Source organism: Chironomus tepperi, unplaced genomic scaffold (assembly GCF_022539635.2).
Source record: "Chironomus tepperi strain 1889 unplaced genomic scaffold, CSIRO-AGI_Ctep_v1 contig_395, whole genome shotgun sequence".
NCBI classification, from domain to species: domain Eukaryota; kingdom Metazoa; phylum Arthropoda; class Insecta; order Diptera; family Chironomidae; genus Chironomus; species Chironomus tepperi.
Genome location: NW_027226517.1, coordinates 98714 through 125016, shown reverse-complemented (window position 1 = coordinate 125016; position 26303 = coordinate 98714). Strand labels below are relative to the sequence as shown.

General features: G+C 32.8%; 1 protein-coding gene across 1 annotated transcript; it reads left to right on the top strand.

The window, feature by feature from the left end:
- The first annotated feature begins 10222 nt into the window (after positions 1-10222).
- Positions 10223-25023, top strand: LOC139096555 (dual specificity protein phosphatase 18-like). The gene is made up of 2 exons (XM_070648291.1): positions 10223-10687; positions 24157-25023. The coding sequence occupies exons 1-2, from the start codon at positions 10518-10520 to the stop codon at positions 24734-24736; spliced, it is 750 nt and encodes a 249-aa protein (XP_070504392.1). The 5' UTR covers positions 10223-10517; the 3' UTR covers positions 24737-25023.
- The last annotated feature ends 1280 nt before the right edge of the window (positions 25024-26303 follow it).

The window sequence follows — 26303 nt, the reverse complement described above, 5'->3', positions numbered from 1 at the left end:
ATCGTCCCTTAAATCACCAATTTACAATGTCACTCAAGCGCTTCACAAAGCACATGATCCAAAAGACAAAGTGGAATGTGCATTAATAATGTCCATCATCAATCTTTCAATAAAAACTTATTACACATTATTTTCTTCGAAGGAATGCAAATGAAAAAAAGAGACGAAAAAATAATATTTTTATAACCCAATTTCTTTCCACTTTAACAACAACGCAGTTAAAATGTGCCACAACTTAATTGAGAGAGCAGAAATTTATGAGAGCAATAATTGAGCATGATGGTTAAATGGCTGTGATTCAATGTGACTGCTTTTGAGGTGTGAAAGGGTTTTGGATGATTGGCAATTTGTCTGAGTGGAATTTGAGATGATTAGGTGGGATTTTGGGGATTATTTTGACATTTTATGCATCTAGTGCTCTTGTCAACTTAGAATTTGATGTCTTTAGGGGTCGTGTTTGGTATTTTGTCCTATAATTCAGAGTAGACGAGAACAAAACAAAAATATGGAACCAATGTTTGTCAAAATGATGAATGATTATAAGTATGCTTTCCCGAAATCCCGGTCCCGAAACTTTTCCGGGACCGGGACGGGATCGGGACGGGACCGGGAAATCCCGGGATTTCCCGATAAAAAATATGTGGTAAAAACGACAATTTTTTAATGTTTTTTCAGTGTTTTTAAGCATAATATGTATTTTCAAAAATTTAATGACGATTTTAAATTTCCAGAACTCTTGAACCTGACTAGTTTAAATGATTTAAAAGTAGAATAAAACTAAAAAATTCTGAGTTTAACTATCATATTCTCCGTTTATATGATTATGAAGAAACAAATCTTTGTTATGAGAAATAATCTCTAATATTTGTAATCAATTTAAAAATAATTCAACCATTAAACTTTTGAAAAAAATCAAATTTGCTGGAAATCGATAAATTTATTTAAAAGGCCTTAAAAAGGTTTGTTTGATTTGGGTTTATAATATTTACCACTGCATTTCAGAACAAAAATCAGAAGACCAAAAGAAATTTTAAACTTTTAACTCAAAAACATTCAAAATACGAATTTATAGCTCCATATTTCTCATGTTTTTTGACAAAATTATATAATTTATTTCGATTTTAAATTTTTGATTAAAAAGTAAACGACTTTTATTTTTATTTTTTTTATTTTCTTAATAGTTAATAAGAATGTTTTTAAAACCTGGTCTCGCGGGACCAGTCCCGGAAGATTTTCGGGACTCGGGACGGGACCGGGACGGGACAGTCCCGGGATTTCCCGGTCCCGGTCCCGGTATCGAGAAAGCATAATTTATAAGGGTTCGTCAAAACTGTATGCGCATATTTGTCGAATCCTAACAATTATCAAAATGTAGTTGAACCACTTTTCAAAGCTCTGATCAGGTCTGGATCCCGGGTTTTGCCTCGAAAATTTGTCGAAACCTAGTTTTCCGGAAACTCTTTTGCTAGCAACATGATGTAGAGCTAGCTTCAAAATTAAGATTGGATAAGGTTAGGTACTGAGCTGGCCATCAAGTTTCGGCATGAAACTGAATCGAAGTCAGCATGACACTGTTTTAATGCCACGATTTTGGCTTTTTCATGAAGTTTTGAATCTGACAAGAGCCATAGCCACATGAAAGGCATTGTACGCTTAAATTCAGCGACATAAGGACAGATCAGTGGTCAGAGTCAAACCAGATAGCTACAAACTTTTTCGAGAAACTTAATTTTGCTTTCGATTGCCATCCTGAATAGATTTTAGAGGCTTCAAATAATGACCACTGATTGCCTATGCTTTCTACTACATTTTACCTTACTTACCTCATTTTGATCACTAAAGCATTCAATTTTTCTTTAAAAAACAAAACTAAGCACACATCCTCGAGCATATGGCATGAAAAAATTGTAAACTATCAATCAATTAATTAGTTCACGTTGAGTATCACATGTCATGTGTGGTTTTACGTCTGTAATCCTCATCATAATAATCATTTAACATAATTTATGACTTGATATTAAGTCAGACAAAAGGAGAAACGACATAAAAATATTGGCGCCATTTTTAAAATAGTTCTTAAGGTATGTATGCTGATCATATGATCCATTCGATCATTCATTAAATTCCACCTTTCATCTTCCTCACAACGACTTGTTTATTTCTTCTTTTCAAATTTTCTACTCGACATGATTTTTCATTTAATTTTTCTTTCTTATTTTTTTCGTCTTTTTGGCATAAAAATTTGTTTTTTTTATTCACTCAAAAATATAAAGGAACGAACTACAAATTAAAAGAATTTGACAGACATTCAGAGCCATTAATGGTAATGTAAATAAAGACAATTGAGGATGATTTGAGTGATTCTTCCTGCTTGTCTAATTAGTTATTGAATTGAAGTGATTTGAACTAGAAATGTGTCGATGATTGGAAGAAGCTGAACTTATGTGAATAACCTCAGAGAGTGTAGATGAGTCAGGACGTCAAAATGTCAAAACATTGCCCCAAAATTCATTTATTTTTCAGTTCCACTTAATGAGAATCGCCAATTAAGCAAATTTTGCCTTTACCCATGATTAAGTCTGTTATTGACTGTATCAGGTAGTCTAACTAGAAGTAAATATCAATTAACGTCACAATGTAAATAAAAATCTTGTAGAAAATTAAAATTTTTGTATCAACTAAGGAGATTTATTGAGCATAAAAATGTCTGCTAAATTGAGCTGCTTCGAGAATGTTTTTAGCATTTTGTTTTTTTACATTCTATGCTTCAATAAGCGAGATATTTTAGCTGTTATTTTATAAGGTTCAGATTTAGATTTTCTAATGCGTAGAAAATGGCATTAGAAACAAAATTAGGAATTTTTTAAAGGATAAAACTTGCTTTAGACATTCTAGAACACTTGACCCAAAGGCACAAGATGCATAAAATGCGAAAACTCGGACACGGTACGACAAGTCTTCATTTCTAGCCGGATTCAATGAAATCCAGCTCTAGTCATTGTAGCTGACAGCAAGTTAGAGCTAATAAAATCCAGTTAATGGCCAAAGTTCTAATGATTACCCTGGTTTTAAGCAGCAATGCATCGGACAGCATCATTGGTCGCATAAATGGGCCGAAATTAGCCGTGCCGCTACCTTCAGGGCAACTTCGAAAAAACGATGCCTAGCGAATAAATTTTTACTAGAATGTGCCTTTCGGGTTGTCGATCTATTTAAGTTTATAAAGACTGACTTTGATTAGGGGCCATAAATGGATTTAAAGTATATTTCAACAATATTCAAATTATGTCTGAATTTTCACCTATGACAAGAAAAATAAAATCTCTTAACTACAATAATAATACAAGTATTTCAACATACCTATTTCCCTTCAAAACATCACTTTGTTTATCCCAAATCATCCTTCAAATTTTACATCGTGTATTGCATTACATGTTGTTTATCCTCCAAGGTGTTACAAATCAACATTGAATATTCAACTTGAAACCCAAAATTGACAGATTTTTCTTTTTCTTTGAAGATGAAAATTAAAAGTCAAGTGAAAAAAGTATTTTCAATTATTCTTGTTGTTTTGCTGAGTGGGCATCATGTTGTGATTGAGACTCTTTGAAGATTTGAACGATAACATTACACTACACGTGTCTGTTATTTACACAATGTGTCATAGAACTTGATAGATTACATTCATTGTGACTTTAGTAGTTAGATCGTTAAGAAGCGAGATTTTTGTTAGTTTGCTTGTAAACTTGTCTATGATCCCGAGTGGGACAAAAACGGAGTAAATTGATGAATTTTGACCAAATAGAAGGGACACCCCACACTTTAGGGGATCATGTTCATTGTCCGAATATTGCAAATAGGTTAATCGATCAAAAATTCGATCCGAGACTGGGGTAACTTTGATTTAATGCCAGATTCTCACTAAATCTTGTCAATTTGCTAGAGTCACGCCGATCTGATGCTGAATTTCGGATCTATCAACCGACTTGTGCCATTCGAGTAGGCTTTTTGAGGCTGCAAATCCGATCGGCACATATGGAAATGTTGCCACCACGGCGACGAGGTGGCAGTATACTTAAAGCTAAGTGGCTGCAACTTGACAAATCCGGTTGTTTTCGTGGTTTCCGTGGTGGCAGTATACTTAAAGCTAAGTGGCTGCAACTTGACAAATCCGGTTGTTTTCGTGGTTTCCGTGGTGGCAGTATACTTAAAGCTAAGTGGCTGCAACTTGACAAATCCGGTTGTTTTCGTGGTTTCCGTGGTGGCAACATTTCAATATGCGCCGATCGGGAAAACTGTATAAATTTGCAAATAGGACAGAATAACACAGTAAGCAAGCAAGTAAATGTGAGTCACATTTTAGCAATCTATTGTGAATAATATTTCAACATCCTCGACATCTGACTTCTCTCTAACATTGAAAATAAGTGACATTTACATAAGAGTTCATTAGCAAGGCAAAGTGATTACTTTTTTCTATAAATATATATTTATCTTAATCTGTTTTTAAAAATATTTTCAACTTCATATTTTTCCATATTTTCTTTTGTCGTCTCGCGAAATATTTTTAAACGCAAAAAAATATAAAGGAACAAAAATTTTATTTTTCTTTATTTTTGCCTTTATGACAATGAATTGTAAAATATTTTTAGCAGAATAATTGTGGTCTCATGCATAACAAAAAAAGCGAAACAAGAAAATTGGTGAAATCATACCGGATATTTATCTGACAGTTATATTGATTGATGATTCCTTTTTTTGTCACACTTATTTTTATTTCTCTTAAAAATAATTTTTTTTTTTCTTCTATTTTTTTAAAAAAAGCAGAAAGGAATTTTGAGCAACCATTATTCATACTTTCAAATGCGTCGACGTATTTTTCTTGTGATAATTGATATTTTTATGAAGAATTTCAATTTTTGTAATGAAACTTTATTTTTTGTCTTTTGGGGGTTCAGTATGAGCTTTTGGGGACTGGCAGATATCCATAATGTGTCACTCAAAAATAATGGCGTAGTTAAAAAAGATTTTAAGCCAAATTTAGAACACAATGAATGAAAAGCAATTGAAAATGGCAATTGAAGACAGTTTATTTCCGGAGTGGACAAACATACTTTATAACTAGTCAAAGGCAAGTTAATGTCTAGTTGATTATTAGTCCAAATGATTTTTTGTCCACTCCGGTTTGTTAAGAGGACCTGAAAAAAGGAGATTAATTAGAATTAGCAATCAAAAATCTTAGCCAGACCGACGTGACTATGATAAAGAGATTAGGACTTAAACCGAATCCGGCATCATACAGTCGCTTTGGATTTTGGATCGATTAACAGATTTATGTTTTTTGGGATTATAGCATCAAATGTTGGTTAGAATCTGCAACACCTGAATCATTCTACCACAACTCGCATATGTATATTGTACACAGCCTGGTACACAGTTTATAATCTGATCATTTCTCTTTGAAATATTATTTTGCCAATGCAGAAATGAACGTTTAGGAACATAATAGGGAAACAAAATGTTACCAAAAGGAGAATACTTGGTGTACAACCTTAGAAAAGTAGAAAGAGAAAAAAACCGTTTAAACCTGGTTCTGATCAAGGTTCTATTGGTTTCTGAGCATCTTTTCATCACAACAGATCAAAAAGAAGTAATCAACAATTATAGCTTACCCGTAAATCGCAAATTCGAGCAATTCGTCATTAGATTATCGTTGGATGGTATAAAACATGATGCAGCGTAAATTTGGTCTAGATTGGCAACGATGCCTGAGACTGTAGTGGTCTTTTAGTACCATGAAAGCATGCCTGTTAAGGAGACAAAATCGTGCCAAATTAAAAAATTTCACAATTTTTACATTTTTTATGTGAGAAAAATTGTTAAAGTCATAAAATACTACAATTGTCACAATATTGTCTGATCCTGGGGCGCCATGTATCATCCAAATAAACCTATAAATCAGAAAACTTCCTACTCAAGCCTCTATTACCACAAAAATTCAAAACATTTAATGCATTTTTTGCCATCTTGTAAATATTTCAACAGCAATGTTCACTGGAATTGACATAAATCTATCGTATACAGTTCTATTTTCAATTTTAAATTAAATTTTTAAGCCTGCAAAACAATAAATTACGGTTTAAATGCAACAACAAATAAATTAAAGTCGCAAGTCTCACAAAATCCCAACAAAACATAAAAAAAACTTTTTTATTTTTACAAAAAAATTTCACATATGATGCACGTGCAAGTCACTAAATGTAGGAACGGAAGGAGATCATGAAACGGATAATATCTTGTTTGTTTTGTAAACTTTTCAAAAAAACTTTTGAGTGGCGACTAGGAATTTGCAATTTTTGCTTTACTTTAGATGCAGATTGAGTCTTTTTGGCAGACAACGTGACTGAATAATTTCATTCACTTTTATTTTTGTCAGATTATTTTAATTTGGTGAGGGAAATAAAATTGGGGAACTGAATTAATGAGGAAGATTAAATATGCATTTTGAAATGAAAGGTTGAAGAGTTTTTGACATTTTTTCGGGATGTGGCTTGAATTTAAATGAGAATTTTGACTTACGACTTAAAATGGATAAATTGCTGATCCTTTTAAATGATCTCTTTCTGTTGACCTCTTTATCTGGTTACTGAATTGCAAAAAATGCATGACATTGTTATCAAAAGAGCTTTGATAAGTCACCATGTCAGCACAAAAAACATCAAAATAAAGCGGAAGTTCCCTACTGTGTCCATTTTCAATCTTCTTTTACGGAAGAAAGTGAAAATTCCTATAGCATGTCTCTGGGAGCTTACGTCATTACTTACGATTCAGTATGTTATACTCGAGCAAATCAGACTGCAATTAGTCAAGTATGTCTTGTTATATACTTGAAATTTGTGTAACTTGCCAACAAATGCCAAGATTTTAGCTAGATAAAGGGTTGCCTAATCACAGTCTGTTTTACTCTAGAAAAATTTTAATGTGTAATAGGGTTTTGAGTTCGACTATGTTCATATAACTATTTGAAGATCAGATCATTGGAAGGCTATTAAATTATGCTTTCTCGCTATCAGGATTGGGATCGGAAAACTTCCTTACGATGACAAATTATAGCATTTTTCGGTATCCCGGAATTTTCTGGGAAATCCCGAAAATTTCAATCTCGATCCTGATCCCGAAAATTTATCGGGACCGGGATTTCGAGAAAGCTTTCGAGCGTTTGCAGATCTCGAATATACTAGATGAACATGTTCGTGAGCGTTGCCATCAACTTTCTATATTTTTGAGAGCACGTTCTTTACCTACTAGGGTATGTTATCATTGAAAATTGACAATCAATAACCAGCAACAGAGCTAACTCGTCATAATGACATAGATAACTCATGAATCACAAAGAATTCTTGAATGTTAGTAGACTGTTTATAGTCAGTCAAGCACTTGACATTTGCAATTGCCAAAAGGCAGCCAGCGATAGAGCCAGTTTTAGACGTCAACTGAGAGAGGCCATGGATCCCAGATGATGTATCTGAACAGCGAAGAAAGTATGTTTGACTCATAGACCAGCAAAATAACTGAATATCAACTCTGTCTAGTCCAGACGATACACATAAAAAATAATAAATAGCACAATTCATTCCTAAAAAATGAATTCGAAAGCATTTAACAATAAATAAATATCGAAAAAAAAAGTCAAAAATACCCCAAAAAAATTAAATCAATTACAATATATCTTTAGTCGCTGTGCCATCGCACCAGACTCGATTTATTTAAGCATCTTAAGTCAATTTATGAGTCAATTAAGTGGTTTGCCAAAAATATCAAGATAAAACTAGATGAGGAATGCGAAAAAAGCTAAGTGAGTGATTGTGCTGCTCAATGTGAATGCTCTCGTTTGGATGTAGAAACTTGATACAAATGAAAATTTCTCATATTTCACTCATTAACAAAATGCTAATCAAGTGACTAACGTAAGGAATGTGAAAATTATAAATATTATGAGAGTAGCTGTAAAATGATCTGTTTATTTGCCGAGAGCTTTTAGTGGTCATTTAATTACTGCACAAAAAAAGAAATGTATGCCATAAACATGCTGATTCATCATCAGTCAGACATGTGAGAAATATTTATGGATAACTTTAAAATATCATTGAATTCAGCACTTATATTTTCATCATTTTTCCCTCTGTGGAATTCAATGCTCTCCGCCTTATAGTCACTCGACTCTTCATTTTCATTTTTACTCTCATTTTCTTCATCGCTAAAAATATTTACAAAATATACATTTTTATCTTTTTTTTTTTTGCTAGAGACAACAAAGAATTTTCCACATTTTTGAGTTCTTTGCAAGCGTGGAAATTTTTCTTTTTTCTTTTTACTATGGCTAGAGTCGGAGTGATATATGAATGAGGAATTTTTACATCTGTTTTGATGATCTTCTGTCATAGTAAAGTGTTTAGTAATTAGTTCATTGCATCCTCGGCTCCAGATGTCTGTGGAATTATAAAAGATCTTTTATTGAGTGATTATTTCATTCATTATGAACAACTTGGAGTCAGTTTGCGTAGCAGACATGATCTGGGATTAGTTTTGAGGAAATATGATTAAGATTTTCCGGGATGTTGAGCATTTTTGTGGTTGAAGTTTGGATTTAATTATGTTTTAATGAATTTCAGGGCATTTTCTTGAATTTTAATGACATTAGTCTGGTCTCTCTTCCACCCGAGCGACACAAATTAAGAAGACTCTCTTACTCACCAAGTCGAAACTCCGAAATATTTGAAGGATTGGGAATTTTCTAAAGAATTCCTTCATTCACCTTTTTTAGGCCATTTAACGAAAACATTGACAATTAAAGTCCAGGGTCTGGTATGTAGTGAATTCTAGTAGACCATACCCTCAAATTGACAATTAAATAAACTATATTATGAAGTGTAAATAAAATTAAATCATTGCTAAGGTAATTTAGCCTAAAAACCAGCTTTAGAGTTCGATTTGGCTTCGTAAGTGTCAATTTTGAATTTTTGTTGTTCTAGACGTGCCGTAACGACTCTTATGGCATTCTTAAGAATTCGAAGAATTGAATCAGCTAAAGTAGTGAATGGTACTCATCAGAGTCGTATCCTTTCTTGGACAAAATTCTTCAATTTTTGTTTAAATTCTTGGGATCCATAAAATACTAAATTTAAAAACTACCTTAGAGTCTAACTACCGAAGAGTCCATCCCTTGAAAACGAAAGAATGTGTGATGAGTTGTACACCTTAGTACTTTATTAGATCGCTCATTTGAGAAGAAAATAATGAAAGAAAATGAAAGCTAGTTGGAAAGATGATTTAAAATTGATATAGCAATAAGCGCATGTGACATTTTTAGCTTGTTTGGACCATTTTGTATTTGTATCTTTACATTATAGCTATAGTCTTTACAATGTTGCAAATGGAAATTATGCAATTGAATTATTTGCAGTTTCCACATAATCCACCTATTTGACTCTCTTATTAACTTCAAGCTCAATTGATAATCTCTTGCTAAACTCTCAAACAGCACGATAAGCAGATGAATCAAAAACATTCCAAAAACCGACGTTACGTTGCCTTTAGGACACTTTAACGTCTTGCTGTCAAATCAGTGGTTTTGGTCAACTTGGTCAACTTGAGTTACACGAAAAAAGAAGAGTACACAGTGGAACTATAAAGGCTCCGCTTAACCTCCTTTACTAACACCAAATAGAAGTCACCTGAATTTGACAGCCATATGAACACCCATCCCATTTGGAATTAATTAAAGAAGTTTAGTAGAGCCTTTAGAAGCTTCAGGCAAAACCTTCTTCATTCGTGTCACTCAGCCAAGAATTTTACACATAACGCATAAAAAATCGATTCCTAATAAATAAATTCATTATAGCATAAAACGAAGAATTACTAAAGCTAATTTATCTACTTAATGTTTTATATTCGACAGTGTTTATTAACTTTTATCGATCAAACAGTCAAAAATGAGTAATTCAAACCCAAAATGCCACCACACTCTCATTTTTCCTCTCGGAAAATTTCGCTAAAAAGAATTCACTTCCATTGGCTTCTTCTCAAATGAATCGTGAGTTTTTTTTTTTATTCCTCATTTCTTTATTTTCAAACAAGCGTCGACCGAACGAACCAAAAAAGTAGAAAAAGAAGAAATAGAAAAAAAAAATTCGCTCACATTTTTCGTCCGAAACTCACAACTGTCAGTTGATAAAATACTCTCGTACAATATAGACGTACTCTGAACAAGCAGAGCTGAAAAAGAAAAAAAAATACTCAAATTTTGTGTGTAAATTAAAGAAGGTGAATCAGTTGGAAAGGAATTTTCACAAAGAGAAAAACAAGAAAAATTTTTTTGAAGGAAAAAAGAAAATTTTGCAAAAAAAAGAAAAACAAAGCAAAAAATTGTGTGTTAAGCACGGAAATAAGAAGTAAATCTTAATTTGTTAAAAAAAAAGAAGTGAAATTTGTGAATTAAATTATCAAACAAGATAATAATGATGACTCTAACAATGCCGCCAGCAACGACAGATGAGAATCTTCGACTATTGTCGACTGAAAATAAATTAAAATCAACAGACATTCAAGAAATACTTAAAATTAACAGCAATGCCAGTACAAATGATGAGAATGTCAACGATAATGCAAACACATCAATCACATCAAGGTGAGTTGAAGTTAATCTTATCGTGTCTTGACTATTTACATATGATGATGATGAAAATATTATTTAGAACGACAACAGGTTGTGTATGTGGAATTTAGCATGAGAGAGTGATGCCTTTAGAGACATGGGTTTGATTTGAGGGTTTAAGTGTTTCGGGATTTTTCGGTTTTTTTGAGAAATTTGAGAATTTCTGATGTGTTAAGTTCAGATATTGTTGAATTTTGGAAATTCTGATTGAAGTTTGTCTAGATTGATCTGAAAGGTGCTCAGCACAGTCATAGCTAGTCAGAAAATAGAAGATTTAGTTTCAATTTCATTCTTAAAGCGCGCAATGGGAATTTATAGGTTTTGGATTCATCAGTTATGACCATTTGTTGAAATTTCGACCAATTTCGACCTTTCTGGTTGTAGTTTGTCTAGTGTCCCGTGAATTGTGCTTATAGCAGTCCAAAAAGCCAGAAATAGGGACATTCATTTCTTATATAACAATGCAATTTAATTTTGGAGGTATTGGACCAGTCAAGTTTAACAAATGCTGAATTTTGGCTCTTTTGCTCGAAACTTGTCTAGGTTTCTGTAGGAGTTCCTTAAATTATCTATAGTAAGTTAGTAAAGGAGAGGTCTGGTCATTTAAAAGAATATATTGAAATCCTGAGAGTTTCGGACCCATCAAGTAAAGCAAGTACAGAATTGAGGTGTTTTTGATCAAAATATGTCAAACTTTTTCTGATAGCTAGTATAAGCAGTCGAAGCAATCCAAAAAACGAAGCAAAAGAGAGGAAGGTTTAGTTCATCTTGATCATAAACCAGAGAGTATCCAAATTTAATGGCTAAGTTTACTATAGTGGATTATCCCCGGCTTGGGACAATCTACTTCATCTACGTGATAGCTCTTATTTACTTACTTGGTAGTTCATTAACCAAAAAGTCTCCAACTTTCCCCTGAATACATCCCAATGTTCATCCAAATGACTCACAATATCCACTTTAAAAATACCCCTTTTAAACAAAAAAAATTTATATTTAAATTTTAAAATTGCAAGCTCTTAAAATATAAATCACATTGCAACTTAACTGCTGTTGTTGACTTTAACGACATTTTCAATGCTTAATGCGGTCGTTTGAAGGATGAGTAAGAAATGAGAATTCATTCTGAAAAAGTAAACAAAAAAAAGGCAGCACAAAAAAAGAAGAAATTCTTGAAATAATTTAAATTTTTGCTCACAAATCTTAAAGGCATTAAAAAGATGGCAATTGATGCTTCGAGAAAATAAAGAAATTTATTTTTATTGCTATAATTTTACTTTTTTTTTTGCAAATTGAATCAGACCTTGTGAGATTAATAAAAAATAAATTTATTACACACGGCTTTTTTTCAATGTTGGATATTCAATTCATAACGTAAGCAAACAACTGTTATGAGCATATGATGATGATGATGATAAAGTTTTGATGTCTATTGTGCGGTTTATTAGATTGTTTGTTGTTGTTTGAGGAATAGATTCAGTCAATTGAGAGGTCAAACAGACAGTTAATTGTTTTATTGAGCTTTAATTTGATGATTGTTGGTACTTAAGGGTCTTAAATTGGTCGATAATGTGATGAATGAGAGGGATTTGGCTAACAACTATCATTCCTTGGTACCTTGAGGGCTTTTTGAGGAACTTGCCACAATATGTCAAATTTAAAGTCAACTATAAGGGTCAGACACTCTAAAAGTCAAGAACAGCACTCACTGTCTTATGGATTGTCACTCTATGTCGAGTAATCGTATCTTGTTCCTTTAGAATACATCACATGCCTACAGCCCCCTTTATAAATCTTCAATTCCTAAATTTCCTTTCACTTCTTCCAATTCTCATTGAAACAAAAAATACCACATTAGCATAAAACCAATAATCAAGGTGCTAATTTGCATTTAGTGCTGTAATATTCAAGTTTCTAGCTTTGTTTTGATTCAAATTTTTGGTTGCTATAGTTTTAATGATATTTAACTTAAGACTCTGACGTCATTAATTTTATTATAGAAGGTATAACTTGATATATGGCAAATAAAAAAGGTGTGCTGAGTTAATGCAGTGCGATGTGATGTTTGGTGACATTGATAAAGGTCTTACTCGGTCTAACCTTTCATAATACGTACAATTAGATGCAATAAAGTTTATAGGTACTACAATTTGTGCAGTGTTGAATTTATTGCTTTTTAATTTGAAGTTCAATTAATTTGTCATCATTTATTCGTAGTGTTCTTTAGCTGTGTCTTCCATGAATAGCACACATTAATCGAACAAAAAACAGAAGTGACTTAGACTCGGTGTCAGATTCGACTTAAATTCGTGACCACATCCCAGCAAAGCCAGCCTGGTGTCAGAGTTTGAATCGATTAATTGACTTGTGCTATTCGGTGGTAATTTTGAACCTTATTCATTACTAGCCGCGAATCGCTCTAGCACAGCTCTAAATCTCAATGATCTGAATAGTTAAATGCTTTTTTAGTACCTTACTTCTTATAAAATTTATTTCGGACCATAATAAAGATAATAATAATAATAATAATAACTTCTTATAAAATTCGAGTCGAAATTGAGCTCTGAAATTTCCGATACACAAATACTTTCTAAAATGCCTTCCACATCACCTTCAATCATCACATCAGTAATTAATGTTCACATAATTTTGAAAAACTTACTTCCGCAAATATGACCTAGAGTATTTATTTATTTTAATATTTTTACGAGAATTCTCAACTATTAGAGGGTTCGTTAGCTTATATCTAACAACATTAAATAGTAAATATTGATGATTTCATGCTTCTCTAGTGCTAGATGAACATTTTTGGAATTTTCTATGGAGATGATAATAATAAGTATAGCTTATGAGTTCTCAATTATAATGAAAATTCACATAAGAAAAATACAGACTAGCCTAATAAACGATAAGAAGATCTGAAAGTCCCTTCGGGGAATTTATGGATTTTTACCTAATTTTTATAGAATTCGTCTAAAAATACAAGCCTATAGTTTAGAGCAAACTATGAATTGTAACCGAAAATTGCATGCCTACGCATCTAAAACTCAGGAAATGAAGGTCTGCGGAGTTATATCTAAAGAGTTTGAAAGTCAGCTCTTCTTCCTCTTTTTGGATAATACTCATCAAATTGCCAGCGTTTATTTCAAGACAAAAATCTAAAAACCTCTAAATTTTTGCATTTCATAGAAAAAAATTAAGAACCTCTCTCAAAAGATTACCTGATACACCCAGCTGGGCATCTTTATGACCACAAATTCCTAAACAAAATAATTTATCCTTCTAAAATGTAATATTCCTCTAACTGCGAATTCACATTCAATCTTAACAAAAATGCGATCTCGTTTCTAAAATTGCCAGGTGAAAAATGAAAAGTCATTTAAAACGTGAGTTATTTTAATTATTTGGCACGATTTTAAAAGTCTAATGTGAAGACTTGAAGACGAGATATTGATTTAAACCAGATCAATATTTATTTAATTAATTAAGTTGCTTGCTTTAGTAATAAAATTTGGTAGCTACACCTATACACGGCAATAAAAAGCGGATAACATTGTTTATTCGTCATGCGATTTTTGAGCTTCTTTTTATGGCTTTTATTGTTGGTTCCATAAAATGTTTCGGATTAAAATCAATACCTGATTGTACAAATTTAATATTCAGCGCCAGAACTTCATTAACATGAAGCATATTTCACATAAATTTTAATATTTATTTTGCAATAGTTTGTCATGTCTTTCCCGCCTCAACACAAACAGTTTTCCGCCCTTGTAATTTCATATTTTGTGCCTCTTAAAAAAATAAAATTTTTCTCTTTAAGAAAAAAAAAAGAAAATTCCACTTAGAAATGATTTCTGTTTTTCTTTACAGAAATTCTAGCTTCTCTCTTTATTTTCTTTCTTATTAATTGAAAATGAATTCCACTTTGTGGCGCCCTTTCAATGTTTTCATATTTACATGCAATAAATTCCTAGATTTTCTTGAATGATTTGTAGTTTTTTGTGGGGGATTTAATGCTGGCTTTCCGGAGAGCTTGAATTCCACTAGAATTTTATATGGAGTCGAGTCAACTTGAGTTGACTATTCAATACAAATTTCAGAGTCGACTTCGAGCTCTGGTTTCTCGTGCATATTTAGGTTCAACGATCCTTGATTGACCAGGTTCAACGATTAAATTACGTGCAATGACTAGGTTATATGAGTCCTAGGTCAAAAAGCATAGTCAGTAGGAGGAATTTGGGATCAAATATCCCTCGGTCTAATCATTTCTTCTTATTTCTGGGATTTGTTGAGAGAAAAACTGGAAAATCCTTTAATTTTTGATAATGACCCTGTCTCTAACTAGGTTCTTACAGCTTTCGAAGAGCTCCTGAGACTGAGCTACATTGGACTCCAAATGGACTTCCAAAAATAAAATTGCAGATTCCAATTGAGTGTTTCTAACTCTTGGCTCTAGTATGACTAGGATATATATCTTACTTACTTACTTACTGCAGCCATGTTCCTATGTGGAACTTAGGTTACAACAGAAGGCAGGGTTACAACATCTGACTCTGTGGCTGGCTCTGTCACCTAGTTTGTACAAATTCAAAGAATATACCTCATAGACTTTCAAGAAATATTTTGTGTAGTTTTTGAGTTAAATAGTGCGATTAAAGTAGTCAGAGACAGCAATAGGGTACGTCTAAAGCTACCATCTTAAGCGTGATAGATCATTGGTTGCAAACTTGAAAATTTGAACTATTCAAAAGTCAAACTTGAGTCATAAATTATCGTAAAAATCATATAAATGACAAATTTATTAGAGCTAATTCTAGAAACTTCTAAATGCCTTGTGTGGTTTTAGTCCAGGCTAGGTATACCGTGAAAAATAATAAAAGGTTGCCCACCACTAATGTATAGGGTCAAAAATTGTAATTTTGACATTATTTTGCAGCGCATTATTTCCAAAAATCTATAAAACTTCTCATCTAACCCAGAAAAAAATCATCAACAATTTCCTTTTCTCATTCGCAATTCTCTCATATTTAATGAATGGAATGTAGTCACTTTGACTCACTTTGTTTCATCTTGTCAAGGAAATTTTTCATTCAAATTCCGTTCTGTCATAATTTTCCTCTTCTTCTTCATGCTTTCGTATTTATTTTTTTCTCATAGCTTCTTATAAAATAAACTTAAAAAGAAGTCATAGGCATTTAGAGGATCGGAAAAGCGTAAAGTGACACGAGAGAAAAAAATTCTTACATTTTGCATCTTCTCTACTTTACTTTTGATTACTTCGTGCAGCATGCCTGCCTGAGTTTGCTTCTCAAATCTACTTTAGACCTCGTCGCAGTCGCATAGTTGAAACGATGCCAAAATATTTTAATAATTATGAAAATTATTGCTCACTTTTGACTTCTTTCTCAGCTTTTTATGTGCGCTTTATTTTCTGATAAATTCTTTTTAATATTTGTTGCTGCGCTTGCAGTAATTTATGCAAATTTATCCATTAAAATGGCAATAAAGTTTTATTTTATTGAGATGTGATGAATATTTTTAGCGAGAATTGGGTGTTTTTTTCTGTATTAATTGGGTATAATTTATTTAATGGGAATGAATGTTGAATTTAATTGAGTTTGATGGAAATAGATGAAAAGGTTTAGTTGAGATGGGGCGGAAAGGGTGTTGGAAGGTTAAAGAAGTGGGTATCAGGGGTATTGAAGGAGTTTGAAGCTTGGTAATTATGAATATAAGGATGAATTAAAAGTTATGTTTTCAATTGATGTTTTTAACATTTTAATAGGAAACAATAAGTCCTAGTAAATTGAACAATTGAAACCCAATCATGAGAGACAGGAAAAAGGTACCCCAAACCACTTTCCCACTTTGATAAGCATCAAGATGACTGTATTCTCATGTATTGAGCCAAATTTCGTTGTCTGTCGTAGAAATAAGGTGAAATCAGCCGTCACGTAGTCATTTGAGTACCTACACGTCTTTTCGTCTAAATACTGGGCTATGTAGCAGTGAATGTAGCCCTGGCCAGTACATTGTGCTATTCGGATATTTATGAAGTTCAGAGATAAATAATAATACAGATGAAACACCTATTTGCCGCAAAGCAGTGTTGCAATCTGCCAGTTTTTCTGCAGAAGACAATTTCTTTATAAAGATTTTATCTGCGGAAGAAAGTTGTCTTCTTGCAGATAAATAAAATTGTCTTTCGGAAGATTGTGTCTTCCGGTAGATTTAATCTTCCGCAGACAACTGTCTTCCAGTAGACAAAAAAATGTCTACAGGAAGACAGAATCTGCATGTAGATTTATTCTGCCGCAGAAAAATCTACCAAAAATTTTATTTTTTTTGCAAAATCCCTAATTTAACAATATATTACCTATTAATTATGTGATATTTATGTTCGGAAACATCAATATTAATGTTTCAAAGCTTTTAATATCAACTTACATGGAATTTTCATGCAAAATTGTACGAAAACAAATGTAAACAAAAAATAACGGCATTTTGAATTTCAAGTATTGTTTTTCTCTATTTACATGTGTTTTAAATGATCTACAATATTTTAAAAGCATTGAAACATTAATATTTATGTTTTCGAAAATAAATATCACATAATTAATATGTAATCTATTGCTAAATAAGGGATTTTGCAAAAAAATGAAATTTTTGGTAGATTTTTCTGCGGCAGAATAAATCTACATGCAGATTCTGTCTTCCTGTAGACATTTTTTTGTCTACTGGAAGACAGTTGTCTGCGGAAGATTAAATCTACCGGAAGACACAATCTTCCGAAAGACAATTTTATTTATCTGCAAGAAGACAACTTTCTTCCGCAGATAAAATCTTTTGAAAGACAAATTCTGTGGAAGAATCTGCTGTCTTTGTCTTCGGCAGACATCTTCCATTGCAACACTGCCGCAAAGTTTCATCGAAATCAGCAATCATGATGCTGTCAGGGCAATTTTGTTTCTTGCTACAATAGCGGTGACGTGACGGATACCAAGCAAGCATGTTCTGCTGTTCGGGAATACTTACTTACTTACTTTTTTGGTTGGGACACACGGAGACTTTTAGTGACCGTCTGTAAACAGCTCAATCATTTGATAATTTATACTAGTTCAGGAACTGTGCAGGAATAATAATAATAAATCTCCATAAATTCCCAAAGTTCCTTCAACATGTCAAAATTTTAAGCCTAACAAGACAACATTAAACATTCAAAAATTTTACAACAATGACTGTTAAACAATCAACAAACCTTCGAAATATCCATAAATTAACTTTCCCTAAAACCACCACAAGGGCTTAACATCACTAAATTCTCAGAAATTAAGTAACTCAAACGATTGGAATTTAAAGCGACCTGTTTGAAATTAAACCGAAGTAAATGAGACTGTTTTTTTCTTATTCTATGTGATAAATATTTTACCGACGACACAAACCTGGCGACCAAACGACGAATGCTTTCTTCTTCGATTGTTTATTTCACTGAATGAATGTACGATTGGGATTAAGAATTTGTCATAATTTATAGCACAAAATTCACGATGAATATTTATTTTATCATTTCTCAAATTTCCCATCCTCACTCATTTGCGAAGAAAATTCAACATTCTTGCTTAATTAAATCATCGCCCATATCACTTCCTCTTGACCGCTCACTGATCATCGCATAAATCATTCAGAATGCGGTTTAATGCTCACATTTTCATTCATCTGCTTTGCATACTTATGTTGAATGAGGTCGAGTCTAAGTTGTTAGGCTGATTGTTGCTCAGTTGACGACAATAATCTACTTAAATATTTTTTGTGTAAATTTTTTAATTGCCTCTTTGTCACAAATCAATGGGTTTAAAAATAGAATTGAAAATGAATGAGATGAGATGAAAAAAATGTGAAGTTCAAGGACTTTTGATTGGATTGAAAAATGAAAATATTTTTCTTAAGTGGGTATTTTATTGCATTTTTTTGAAGAACTTTTACTTTGTTTGAGATATTTTTGGATGTTTACTGATGAAATTTTTGGTTGGGTTCAAGGACTTTTTTGTAGATCAAGCAAGAGTTGTGCATAAGTCATCAAATTTGAATTTGGTATTAAATGGTAATTTACTTAATTGATCGACCCTAGGGTAGGAACCCAAATGACTCTGACTTGGAGCCTGATTCGATTTAAATTTGACACCATGCCAGACTTACTCCAGTCTAGTGTCGAACTACAATTCGATTTACCAACTTGTGTTATCTACCAACCAATGATCGTTAAATGGTAGCTTACTCGTCGATCACTAATCATCATGTCAGCAGCCATCGAGATCACTCATGGGAAATTGATCTGTAACCAATGGTCAATAACAATCTCGATCAAATCGTAGGTCAATGATCATTCATATTTTTGTATTGAAAAACCTTAGAAATTTTAAGTATTTTGATCAAAGGGGGTAAGGTACGGGAAGTGAATGACCCCAAAGCTTCCTCTGGAAACGTTCACACGTCTCTATTCAAAAAAAAGTTCTTTAAGGATTTTTTAGACGTAATGCCGTGAGCATTCCTCTACTCCTAGTATTATCTATTCTTTCTCGCTATCGGAATCGGGATTGCCCGGGATATCCCGATCACTAAAAATTTCAATCCCTATCCCAAAAATTTATCGGATCCGGGATTTCGAGAGAGCAAAGTATTATCGACAACACTTATGATTAGGAGATTGGATACTAGTATGAGCCGATCCCTTGCACTCACAAAGGAGTAAAACAGGTTCCTGATCGGATGCCTAACAACTCGACCATAGAGGCCTTAATTTTACACTGGCAGATTCGCATATTTATGACTTGATGTTGCAGATTCCGCTTTGATCAGACACCACAATTGGGAATGGTATTGAACTCCATGATCAAATATCTTACAGACAAGTCAAGATGGCTAATAACCCAATACACAGATCTTATTTATAAAATCTCCATAAACTCCACTAAATTCCAATAATTCTTTATATAATTTAAACAAAGAGCAAAAATCAAAGAACCCATCGTAAATTCCCACACATTCCATCCCCACCTCCAACAGCCTCTCAACTATAATTTCCTCTTAAATATTAACAAATTTCCAATTTACTCAATTTATGCAAGAAGAAAGAAAAAAAATTTTCATTAAAGAAATTCTGTTTACATTAATGAGCAGCAGCTGAGATGTTTCAATTTAAGCAAAAAAGAAGGAATTTGTAAGAAGAAAGAAATTGAAAATATTTACACAAAGATCTCGTCTCTTTTTTCATTTTTCATCATGTGAATCTGCGATATTTTTTTTTTTTATTGTACGTACTTGTGAAAATGTAAAAATTCCAAACTTTCAACAGCTACCCTCACATTTTACGCAATTTTTTTTCTCATTGAAAATAGATGGTCAGACGATGTATATTAAATATTATTTAACACCTTAATGACTATGAGAATAATGCGTAATAGTAATTATAGTAACATGTTGGTCATGTGGGCATGTAGATTAATATAATATGAAAAAAAAAAATTATACGCTTGAGAATTAAAAACAGAAAAATATTAAATGTGAAAATTAATTGAAATTCTTTGTAGTCAGTTTTATGGCACCGTGAAAATATTGATGTTCTCACGCAATGAGGAATGGTCACGAGGAATGTGTACTGTGTGGGAAATAGTAACTACAAGCTACCATGACTCAGCTATGGGTCTAGATTTTCTCGAATCCACTTCTAAGTCAAAGCCCTTTATTAAGGATTATTTCAAGATTATGTAAACCATTAAGACATAAAAAGCAACACTATTTAGACATTATTGGTACTATTAAGGATATGCGAGTTGCACCATAGATCAGAGTGGCAAAACAGGTGCCTGGAACAGGAAAAAACCATATAAATTATCAAGAATTCGTACGGTTTTTGCCTTTCACAGGCACCTGTTTTGCAACTCTACGGCATAGATGACCAGAGATGGTACAACAGATATTTGACTCAAGTAAGGTCTATATTAAACCTGAACAACATTTTGTTGCAAATTTTAATTGTCACGAAGGTATTAGGGCACCCATGTGTCTTTCCGTCAATGCAGCGATGCCCTATCGACTTCAAAGTGTTGCTCGAGATTCATTCTTTTCTATTCTGTAAAGTGGACGCAAATTCATAAGTATGAATATCAAACGAAATACCCGGAAAGCATGCGAAGTAGGTAAGGTCGAAAATCCGGTTCAAGCCTAACGTTAGTTCAACCATAGGGTTGATACTTTGGATTTTGGACAAAACCAAGAGTAATGTCGACATGGGACTAGATTTTCAGCCTTTTCGATAACTGTGATTTCCGGGATAACTAAGCAACATACAAGGAAACTTTAGTGCTTTTTTATGCAAGGATCAAGGCTTAATTTACGCCAAATTCATCAATATGATATGAAGACCCCCTCAGCCTTACTATTCTGATTTAAACCTCAAATCTCCAAGTCTGTATTTCTTGACAAAATTCAAAATAAACCTCATAATAACCCCACAAATTAAACAGCTGAAATCGCTTCATTTAATAAATTGTTTAATAAATTTTGAAGAAAGACTTGAGTTATAATATCGCAGATTTTTTGACAACTTAATCTACAGCGCCAGATTTCTTTTGCGCGAACAAAAGAGTGTGAATCATCAAAATTCAACCAGCTTTTTATCCTCTTGTTTTTTACGACGCAATAAATCATTGAGATACGCGAAAATAAATTAATTATTATCACATGTAAATAGTGACCAGTTATCACATTTCAAGAATCCATAAATTATGTCTCTACAACCTGAAGACTTTAATATAAAACAAGCATAAATTCCTCTAGAAACTATTTCTAGAAAAATATTTTTGTTTCTCACTTATGCGCACCGTTCATTTTCATCATAAGAATAGACTAGAAAAAAAGTGAAAATTTTATTTTCCACAGTTGAGATGGAATTTCATGAGAAAAAAGAGAGGCTTGAATATTTATTTTTATTTTGGCTATAAATTAAGATACTTCATCCTTATTTCATTCATTAACTTGAATGTGATTCAGCTTTATTTTTTTGCGTAAGGGGTATGTTGGAAGTGATGTCTTTTAAGTAATTATATCGTCTAATAAAAATCTACTTGAACTTGAAGTTGTTGCTTCTTCTAAATGTTATCATCAACAATAGAGCGGCACAATATAGAAGCCAGGATATTGCTGCTAATATTGCTATTTATTTGTTAATGTTACCATGTAGTAATACCTTGATGATGTAGGTTTAAGTGAATAACTTACAACTTGATCCTAATTTTATATGGCATAAATCGACTTTTTTTTATTCAAAATCTGAGTCGACTTCGAGGTCTTCTTACAAATCTAGAATGTTACAAGCTCAAATTTTGAACTTCATTAGACATAACTTGATACTTTTAGGTATCTTCAATTAATATTCTGTTCGTAAAGTTATACTAAAGAACTTCCTATTTTCCGAGCTACACCAAATGTTTCGGACTCCATCTTTAATCCAATGTTGCTCGAATATCCAATTTTGTTTAGATGTTGTAAATTAAAACCCTATCTGAAATATGACGGCTGTTACTTGGCTCTAGACGACACACGACGAAGAAAAGTCGATAAATGTGGTTTCGATCTGGCATGACTCTGGCGAGAAGTGCGATTTAATTGAATACAGAGAGAACAACCTACAAAAGAGCATTCGATATAAGCCTAAAACCGATAACAATCTTGCTGGTATTGGTATAGAGAATTGATCAAAACTGAGATTTCGGGAAATCCTAGCCCATGCCAAAGTCACGAAGTCTTGAAGCCTCAAATTCACCATATTTTACAATAGGCTTTAATAAGCCTTTGTGAATATGAATTTTTCAACAAAAATGTGCTATCCTTTTGCTTCTCCTTATGCTTCGTTATAAAGTTAGATCTCATAAACGAATAGTCCCCGAGAATAAATTTTCGTACATAATATGCATAACAGTGATAAAACTGATTTTTCTCTTCAGTCTAATAGTATTTGACATTTACACATAAACATGTGATAAGGCTGATAAAATTGGCATAGGAATTTGTCCTACTTTTTTATTCAAGATAATTTTAATATAAATAACTCTCAAATTAATAGAAAAACTTATTTTAAAATAAGAAATATTTATTTTGCGATGAGAACTGCTTAATCCTACAACATAACCTCTAGTCAATAAAACTCTAGACATGTCTCTACATGTAAACTCCAATCTCTAATTGCCTGTAAAAAAAAATCAAAATTTTAGCCAAAAGATCAGCAGTCACCAAAAATATATAAAGTCATAAAAATTTGTTACTAAATTATTCAATTTTGACATTTTAATTTGAGCGTTAAAAGTCAAAACAATTTTTTTTTTCTCATCCAGACAATCCCGCCTATATTTTCATCAAGAAAGTGCGCGGCATATTTTTACACATGTTTGACGTCAATTGAACGTGCATCTTACTCTCTCCCACATTGTTGATGCTTCTGTAAATGGACATTAGCCTTGTTATTGTTATCGTTTTTTATTATAGCGTGGAATATAAAACAAGAAGGAATTTAAAGAATGAATCACGAGAGAAAATAGACCAAAAGTCACGAACTAGCGTGGCTGTATTTAAACAACAAAATTCCGCTTTATTTTGACAGCAAAAAAAAATTTTCTTTTTTTCTATTTTTTCTCTCTAAATTTTTCCGAACGCACAAAAAAAAAATCTTGAATGAGATTTTTTCATTCAACTTTTTCACGGTGAGGGTTGGCTGATGCTATTGTTACGACTGTTTGATGAGATCACAGATTTATAAATGAGTAAGAGACAGACTTTTGGTCATAAAATCAACAATTTATCGGGGGAATTTGAATTTTATTGTTTACGTTCAATTCTGATGGGTTCGACAAATTGTTGTGGGATGGATTGTGATGATTATTTGGTATTAATGAGCACAAATTGGAATTGAAATGAATTCTAATGTTGTATAATAGGTTTGACGTCACAGAGAGTCTGAAAATGATGTTTTGTTTGTATTGTAGCTCACTTTTTACGAAGTTGGTTATTTTTGGTCATGAAGAATTTGTGAAAAATGTGGCATTGACCGTGATTCAGGATTGTCTCGACTGTGAGAATTTGATCGGAATTTCGGGGTCAGATGAAGAATTTTTGGGGCGTTTTTAAAATTATGATGCTGTTCAAGAGCGTAGAAGGAATAGGAAATGGGAGGCAAGTACCAATAATGATAGACTAAAGGGGGTGATGGGAGTCCGGACTTCCAAAGTCCTGCCAACTCTGCTACCATTTGATATGGACACCCCATCGAGAAATGACTCCATACAACTCTGCTTGTCGCTCATCTCAATATCCAATATTTCCATCAAAACTATAAAAACTTACCAAACCTTAAATCTAATCATCTCTTTCCTTCTCATTTCTCATTACAGCAAGCAAATGCCATTCTACTTTGGAATCTCAGAAATCCTCCCAAATCTCTACCTTTGTGGAGCATGTGCAATTGTCAGACCAGAAACACTTGAAAAGCTACAAATAAAATTTGTCGTAAATGCAACAGTTGAGCTACCAGACACACCACTTCCAGATGACAAACCAGAATACATGAGAGTTCCAGTTAAAGACGTCCGTGAATCAAATTTAATGGAATATTTTGATAAAGTTGCTGATGTGATTGAAAAGACAAGACAGGAAGATGGAAAGAGTTTAGTTCATTGTGTGGCTGGAGTTTCACGATCGACATCATTGGTATTGGCTTATCTTATGAAGTACGCAGACATGTCATTGCTGCAAGCATTCCAACATGTGAGGAGCATAAGACCTCAAATAAGACCGAATATGGGATTTTTTAAGCAATTGATTGATTATGAGCAGAGACTATATGGCACAACGACGGTGTCAATGGTCCACTGCTCATCACTCGGTGAGGAGATTCCTGATGTTTACGAGTCGGAATATAAAGCAATGGAATTGCTGTACCAAAAATACAGAAGGAGCTTTGCAAGACGATAAATCATCCGGCTGTATTTTGAGCTATAAACAAGCTTTGCTTCAGTGATATGAATGGTGACAATTGAAGATTAAGAAGGATCCAATGGAAATGGAACCTAATGTGGATTTAAGGATGGATAATTAATTTAAATGACTAAAACCTTTAAATGTATTTTAATTAATTTAAGATGAAATCTATTGTAATTTTTGGATTAATTCAGCTAATTATGATGAGTAAATTTAATTAAATTAATTAATTGATAATTTTTAAATGTGTAAGAAAAATGGAAAAATAATAAAAAGTCAATAAAATTTATTGAGATGAAAATTTAAGAAAAAATTGGATTTTTAAATAGAATTTCTGAAAATTTCAGCTTTTTTATGGCTTTTTTAGTTCTTTTAGGGGATGATGTAGCACTGATAATGGCTGTCTTGCGGGTACAAGAATACAATAAGGTTACACCATCCTTAGTTAAAGTCTAAAAGTAAATGCCGACCAGAATAACAAAAGCTTCTTGATGCAGAACAGAGGACAATGTCAGCTTTACATGCGAACAGTCGATTGCAATTTGTATGAACTAGGTGACAGCTAGCCAGCAAAAGAATAAGATGGAAAGCCTTGTGTTGTACCCTAAGCCTTAGTGACAAAAATTCAAAAGGCCCTGTCATGAAGCTTTAAAGGCTCCGTTGCATGTGACATCCATATGATTGTCATTTGGGATCCATATGGTGGCGGCTTAAATTTGGTGCTGGCAAAAGAGGTTAACCAGAGTCTACTTAATGGTGCCTTCTATATTTGTGCTGCCCACTAAGCTCCACATAAGAACATGGTTACAGTAAGTGGGTAATGAAAAAAAGTCAGCATTTCATGCGAATTTTCCAAATTAAAATTCAATAAATTTCAAAAGGACTCCATCCAATACCCGTTAAAAATCTAACGACTTACGATCATAAAAATTATAAATAAGTTGTTCCAGCTATTTCCAGATTCATATTTTAAGCAAATATTTACTAAAGTTCCAAGTCAATTTTGCACGAGTTAATTAAGAAATGGAATGCATCGATTGAGATAAACAAAATATAGCAGAGATGATTTAATGAATTCTTCTAGTTGATTAAGGTGAGAGTTATTTCAGTCTAATGAATGACGTGGGTATGTATTTTTGCAGTTCTTTTTGTGTGTTTATATTTTTTCAGCAATTTTACTGTGTTATTATTGAAATGAAATGATTCATAAAAGTAAATTTACTGCTGCATTTGAATATGAAGTAATAGGTTGCATAAGATACGGATTTTATGTTGATTTGTCGTTATTAGAGGCCGGTAATCGATCAAAAATCTTGTCCGAGGCCTGTGTTATTTTGACTTGGTTCCTGATCCATTTTAAACCATGCTGGAATCACATATCGACTTCAGGACGGATTTTGCATCGATTAATCGGTTTGTACTACTCGGTCACCCTAGTATTTATCGCTGGACAGTGTCAAAAGGTCCATCAATCTCCGTATAAATGAAGAAATTTTTAAAAAACCAAAATATATTCAATCTACAGCTCCAATTGCTCAACAGTACTTAATTTGCTAAAAGA